The 7,362-nt window shown below is 53.2% G+C and overlaps 1 protein-coding gene across 1 annotated transcript in view; it reads right to left on the minus strand.

Moving 5' to 3' along the window:
• The window catches only part of Ncs1 (neuronal calcium sensor 1), a 57,157-nt gene extending 49,801 nt beyond the window's left edge, over window positions 1-7,356 (minus strand). Inside the window, exon 1 of the mRNA XM_008825862.2 lies at window positions 7,224-7,356. Within this exon, the coding sequence (XP_008824084.1) occupies window positions 7,224-7,287 (64 nt within the window). The 5' untranslated portion in view covers window positions 7,288-7,356. The remainder of the gene's footprint in view (window positions 1-7,223) is intronic.
• Between the last annotated feature and the right edge of the window lie 6 nt (window positions 7,357-7,362).

Consider the following 7,362-nt stretch of genomic DNA (forward strand, 5'->3'; position numbering starts at 1 on the left):
TGGATTAGATAGATAGATGATGATGATAGATAGATAGATAGATAGACAGATAGATAGATAGATACTAGATAGATATAGATAGATAGATAGATGATAGATTATTGATAGATAGATAGTTGATAGGTAGATAGATAGATAGATAGATAGATAGATAGATAGATAGATACATAGGGATTAGATAGATGATGGATTAGATAGATGATAGATAGATAGATAGGGATTAGATAGATGAAGGATTAGATAGATAGATAGATAGATAGATAGATAGATAGATAGATAGAAGGCAGATGATAAATAGGTCAATCTTTGTACATATCTCTTTTTTGTTGTTGTTGTTGTTATTGTTGATTGTTTTTTGACAGGGTGTCCTCGAAGAGATCCACCTGCCTCTTCCTCCTGAGGGCCGGGATAAAAGGCACAAGCCACCATGCCCAGTGTACAAATGTCTTCTTAAAGATAAACAGCCGAAAAGGGGTTAGACAGTTAAAGGCAGGGTACATTTTTAAAGGCCTTTTCTTTTTTTTCTGCAGCGTGCTGGCACATATCTTTATTCCCAGCACCAGGGAGGCAGAGCAGGTGGATCTCTGCAAGTTCAAGGCCAGCCTGGTCTACATAGCAAGTTCGAGGCCAGCCGAGACTGCACAGTTAAACCCTGTCTTAAAATGGACCACCAGCCCTGGCTTCAAGGCTTTTGGTTCAAAACCACTGATGGGTTCCCCAAAGGGACACACTAGTCACCTTTCACAACAGTGGAGTCTCGTGTGCCCACCTCCCTGCCTTGAGCCAGTGCTGGGCATCACTGTGTTTCTCAATCACTGTCAGCTTTATGGGGAAGAAAAGAGGACATTCACAGGGTTTTTTCCTCACACTTTCAAGTTCATTTTTTTTATTACTATTAAGTAGAATTGTAGAATCTGAGCTAGAAGAGACTCTTGCGGTCATAGAGTTGGATGTCATGGTATCTGTCTGTCTATTAGTGTGGGTGTTCACTAGACAATGTATAAAGTCCATGTATAAAGACTTAGAACAGAGATATTCATCTTAACACTAATGGGGTGGGGGAGAAGCAACCTAGCTAACAGCAGAGGGTTAAATACAAATATGTCACATGCATGTGACACAACAGTTTAAAATGATGTGGGCCAGTGAGATGGTTCAGTGGGTAAAGGGGCTTGCCACGAAGCCGGACAACCTGAATTCCATCCCTGGGGACCCACACAGCAGATGGAAAGAACCAACTCCTGCAGGCTGTCCTCTGATGTCCACAAGCATGAGCACACCCCCTCCATACACACACAGAGAAACTCACACACACAAATAAATAAAGAAACGTAATTTTTAAGTTAGAAAATAAAAGCTGTATGATCCCAAAGGCACAAAACTGTGAAGATCAGCTGTGTCTTCTGAGCTTTCCTCCTAACTTTGAACTCTGTCAGGCCGACCTCAGGGACACCCCTGTTCACTGCTGTGAGCACCCTTGGTCCCCATTACCCCCCATTCATTCTTTGGACTACAGTCAAGAGTGCTCTTGGAAACCTAACTTTATAGCACCCCCAACCCTGTCACCTCCCTTCCACAGCTCCCCACCCATCCTGAAAGATGCCCAAGTTCCTAGAGGTGGCCTTCTAGAGGCCAGGCTCATTCACCCAGTGTACCCATATCCTGCTCCTGTTCCACAGAGCCTCAAGCCTGGCCCAGAAGCAGAGGGGGCTCAATCCTTAGGCCCTCCACTGACACTCAGGGTTGGGAGAACTCTCTGGAGAGGGCACAAGAAGGGCCGGTCACCTTTCACATAGAGCCCTGCATGGCAGATTCAGGGAAAAGGCCAGGTGTTGTGGCCCAGGGCTCCTTCATGACATGGTCCTACACTGACCAGTCAGACACTGAATCCCCAATACCCTTCAGGGGACAGAGATTTGCACCCTGGGACTGAAGGCTACCAGGAGACCTTCAAAGGTCCCCTGAGCCCTGAGTACCAGGCACTACCCTCCAACCTCCTTATACTCTGACCCTCCAACCTCCTCCAACCCTCCCCAGCTCCAGGGCTCCCGATGAAGCCAATTTTCCAGAGGAGGGATAACCTCCTTCCCACAGTAGGAAGGCTGGAACCCCTCCCCCATCTACCATCATCTGGTTGATGAGCCCTAACCCTACCCAGGAGCTCTGCTACCCCAAAGCCCCATTCCTTCTCTGGTCCTCAAAGCACTGTCCCTTCCTGTGGAACGATGTAGGTGTCACAACTGAGCACACTGGGGCCCACAGAAGATAAGTGACTTATCCAAGGCCACAGAGCCTTTTGAAGGACCCAGCCTGCTCTCCACAGAGCTAGTTTGCCCTGCCTAGATACCCAACTCAATGTTGAGTCTGACCTACGTTCTTCCTGATGGTTTGTTCAGCCTTCAGTGGGGGCGGGAGGGCCTTAGTCTACCTCTGAGCACTCAGAGACAGCAACAGACCCGTCCTCTGGTCCTTCCTCTCCTGGCAGCTCATCCCCATACACTACGCCTCATGGAGCCACCATTCCAACTCTAGTATTTGCCCCAAGATGGATGTCAGACACCGCTTCCCTCAAGGCAAAGTCTTGCTGCTCTCTGATGAGTGGGGTAGAGGTTACTGATCGCAGAAGTCTTTTTTGTGTGTTTGTTGTTGTTGCTGCTGCTGTTGTTCTCTGTTTTATTTTGTTTTGGACTTTTTGAAGCAGGGTCTCCCCATAGCCCCAACAGGCCTGGAACTCACTATGTAGACCAGTTGGCCTTGATCTCACAGAGATCCACCTGCTTCTGCTGGGATTAAAGGTGTGCACTGCCACACATGGGTCAAGATCGAGGCACATTCTTTGGCCGACAGAATGGATCCTTTAGGTCCCCGCACAGCCCCAAACCTGTGAGTCCAACTGCTGATTCCCCACATTTCTCAACCCTGGACCCCAGTTTGGACCAGGGCATCCTGCACTCCAGATCCCAGTGTGACTACTGCTGCCCAGCTACTGAGTTTCCCTTCCCCTCTTCTCTAATCTGCCATGTGCTAGCAGACAGCCTGGGCCTCAGAAAAGAGATAAGAGACTCAATGTCAGCAAGGGCAAGGCCAAGCTGGAGCTGACCAAGTGACAAGAAGTGACTTCCCTACACACCGAATAGAAGGTCTCTGGGGAGGAGCCAGCAGCAGCTTGGGGCGAGGAGACACAAGGAAGGCAGAGTCCTCCTCCTGACTTCGCTCTCTGAAACCCTCACGAACGCGCTGGACCCAGGACAAAGGACTCGTGTGCCACCTGGCTGGTGTCCACCTGAAGGCAGGAACTACATTGCTTGTTCGAGTCTCTGTGTGCCCATCAGAACCGGCACTCAGTAAACAGCAGACCAGGACAGCTTCAACATGATCCAGTCAAGTGGTAGGTTATCATGTAATAGTAAGTTCCAGGGGTGGGGGTGGCCCAAATCCCACTCCTCTGTCAGGGTGGCTGGAAGAGTCATCTGTAGAAATGAACTCCCCCACAAAACACATTTAAGTCTGGTTCACGATGAAGCTCAAGGGCTGGGACTGGGGCTGGGGCTCAGTGATAAAGAGCTTGGCTAGCATGTATGAGGCCCTGGGTTCTGTCCCAGCACTGAGGGAAGATGGGGAGAAGGAGACCCGAATAATGGGGTCAAAACAATAGGACAAGTATTGGGAATAGCAGCTGGGCGTGGTAGCGCACGCCTTTAGTCCCAGTCCTCCCAAGGCAGAGGCAGGCAGATCTCTGTAAGTTCAAGGCCAGCCTTCTCTACATAGTGAGTTCCAGGCCAGCTGGGGCTGCAGTGAGATCCTATCTCAAAAAGACGAAAAATAATAGTAATAACTGGGACTAGCTGCTGGCCTCTTACCCGGCATGACACATTATACCTCTGCTCATGTCTTACAGTCCTTCAGAGTTGGGTGCCAATAGCACTCCCATTTTGCAGAGGAGGAAAGTAAGGCTCAGCTAGGCAAGAGGGATGGCCTGTCCCTCAGCTTGGACATACAGAGGTACAAGAGTCTCATCAATCAGCTCAAAGAGGGTGAGCTAGGCCTCGAGGAACTCAGCAAAACTGTCACTGATCTGAGTCCTGTATGAGCTGGAGGGCAGGATAGGAGGGTCTTCCCCTCTGCTAACCTGCTGCTGGAACTTCCTTCGAAGGCTGAGGATAGTGTTATAGGGCAGTAATCAGTACATAATCTCATCTGCATAAGAAGAAAACATTGCTCCCGCCAGACTGAACCCAGGTGTACCCAGTCAAGCCAACATGGAGCCTTCAGACCTACTTACACTTGAGTGTGTACACACTCTACACAAAAGGCCATAAGCAGCAGCAGAACTGCCACCCAGGGATGGTACAGGACTGACTCAAGTGGGAACCTCTGGGCCTTGGCTTTGCAGCCCAGGATGGCCTAAGACACCCACCCCCCAGCATTGGTCAGAACTGTGGTTTTCTAGCATGTGCAAGACCCTAGATTCAAACCCCAGTACCAAAAATAAGCACTGTGATTCTTCAACTGGGGTCCCCCAAAACCAAGAACCAAGATCAATACATAACACACACACACACACACACACACACACACACACACACGTATATGTATGTACACCAGTGAGTATGTCTATGTATACCAGTGAGCCCCCAGGATCCCTCTATGTCTACCTCCCTGGTACTGAGGTTATAGTCATGGGCTTCATGGGCTGCAGTTTCCAGCTTCTACATGAGTGCTGGGGATCTGAACTCAGGTCCTTGTGCTTGCTTGGCATGCTCTTTCCCATGGAGCCATCTCCCTGACCCCACAATTCACACTTTCAAGGATGCCAATCCCAATCCAGACCTAAGGATCTAGAAATGGATGGCATACTCAGCTGTTTGCCATCCCCAAGTGTGGGGGGTGGGGTGGGGTGGGATTCTAGCATGTACAAGGGGAATCCTTCCTAGGTGACTCTTCTCTTGACCTCCTACAAAGAATTCCCCTGGAAGAAAGAGCAGATGGCGCCACACCCCAGGAGGAGGAAGGAAATGCTTCTGGGGCCTGCCACAGGCTCACTGTTTTACCTGCTGGCATGATTTTCCTTCCACAAAATCTTCAGCCCTATTATGTGTCTACACAAGGAGAGACAGCTGTTGGCCACACCAGAGCCTGCCTGGAGGGAGCCAGTTTCCAAAGGGAGACAGGCCAGAGGCGAGTGAACCCCTACCCCTAATAAGGCAGAGAAGTGCCCAGCCTACCTCCATGCCTAACCAAAACTGCTCCACATCTCAAAAGGCCTTTAAAAATAGCTCAGCCCAGCATCATGGGTACAGGGCCTAATAGAGCTTTGCTGGCCCTATTCTCCCCCAACCCCAAGTTGATGGTTAGTCCCAGAGAGATGGGGCTGGAACAAAGGGCCTCTGGCCCCTGCAGCCTATAGCATCCAGAATCCACCACCATGGGCCAGGACCCCAAAGGGAAGTACAGAAAGGTTCTTGGCATGAGCCTGGGGTCTCTCCCTGGGCAAAGCTTCAGAGGAACAAACCCAAGTACAATTCCCAGCACTGTCTACAGACTAGCTGTGACATCCTGGGTAGGTATGCTACCCCACTCACCTCTCCCAGCCTGTTTCCTCTCTGTCAACAGCTGCAGTGTCGAGCACACACCAGGCTATCAGTGTGGAGTCAGGCTGATGATGCAGTGCGAGGCGCATGATGCACTCAGTAAGCAGGACGCCTGGCTTCATGTGGCTCATGGTGGCCCCTGCCCTACACCATGGAGACTGCCTGGTGTACCCAGAGTCACCATTCCCACAGGAGTCCGTGGAGGCCTCTGCCTCCCCCAGGTCCACAAGCAGACAGTTTGCTAAGCTTGAAGGAGGGTACAGACTACCTCAGGGACAGCAACAAGCCAGCAAGGACCACCCACCCACCTGCCAGCCCTGGAAAAAGAGCACACATGGGCAGTCAGGCCCCAAGGTGCATCCCTCCAAGAACAGCTCCAGGATGGGACTTTTCTAATACTCAGCTCCTGGGGACAGGGGCCAACAGAGGACACAGTCAGAAAAGACCCCTTTGTTCTTAGCCCACAGGGAGTGAGAATTGTAGGGCTAAGGCACAGGGTTAGCCAGACCTGCAAACGTGCCCAGAAGGTAGGTGGAGCTGGAGGAGGGAGGCAGAGGCTGTGCACTGCACCAGAGCCTCCATCCACACTCCGGCTATCAGTCAATCTCCTGCCTTCCAGGATGGTGCAGAGGGTTGAGCCAAAGCTGCCCTGGCCCCTCTCCTGAGTTCACCCCAAGCCGGAGCCATTGCCCCCTTGCAAGTTGAACAGCCAGAGATCTACCACACCTGCATATCCCCCCTTCCTTCCAAATAAAGACAGGGTGGTCAGGATCCAGAGCCATGAATCCCCGGTGAGAAGGGCCCCCCTGGAGAGGCTGCGGGAGGGGAACACTTGGTGAGAGGACACTGGGATGCCAACTAGAGAGCTGTGAAGTTAAGCTAGTGGAGAGAGACACCTGGGACTGACCTAGAGGGCCGTGGGGCCTCCGTGACGCCTCACCGGACAGACCTTCCTTCTGGGGGCTGCCCCAGATGGCTGAGTAATCAAACCCCACTGGTCAGTAATCAAACCCAACCGGTCAGTTCCAGTTGAATCAACCCATTTCCTGGTGTGGCAGCAAGAAAAGATGAGACCAGGGAGAAAACCGCTGCCTACCAACGCGTCAACCCACACGGCACCCAGGACCCTCGCCATCACTGCCTTGAGCTCTCTCTCTCTACCAGGTCTCGCCACCCTTCGCCTTCCCAACACAGTCACACGACCGGCCGGGGCCAGGGAGAGGGCGACAGGCCAACCTCACTAAGTAGCAGTAGCGGCGGCGGCGGCTGCATCGTGATGCTGGGATCACCCACCCACCGCGCTCCTGACCCGGGCTCCGCGCAGTCAGAGCCACACTACGCCCGGGCGCCCCCTCCCGGGACCACCGCCCCCCAAACCCTGGCACAGCGGACAGGGCGGGCCGCGGGCGGGCTGGGGATGCGGTGGGGGCCTGGGGTGGTCCCCAGAGCGGGATGACAGGCGACACCCCGCCAGACCCGGGGGCGGGGGCGGGGGCGGGGGCAGAACAATGGGCCAGGTGCGGGGCAGGGGCGAGGCCGGGAAGGACGGAGGGAAGGTCGTGGCGCGCGGGGGTCCGGCCCGGGAGTGGGGCGCAGGGCTGGACCGGGGATCCAAGTCCGGGGCGCACTCACAGTAGGTTTTCCTGGTCAGCTCTTCCACAACTTCAGGTTTCAACTTGCTGTTGGATTTCCCCATCCTCGGCGGCCGCGGCCCCCGCTCCCCGGGCCGGACCCGCTCGGGGCGCCCAGCGGGAGCGGCTGGGCCGGGCCG

This window comes from Nannospalax galili, unplaced genomic scaffold (genome assembly GCF_000622305.1).
Source record: "Nannospalax galili isolate Female #2095 unplaced genomic scaffold, S.galili_v1.0 scaffold290, whole genome shotgun sequence".
Classification (NCBI taxonomy): Eukaryota; Metazoa; Chordata; class Mammalia; order Rodentia; family Spalacidae; genus Nannospalax; species Nannospalax galili.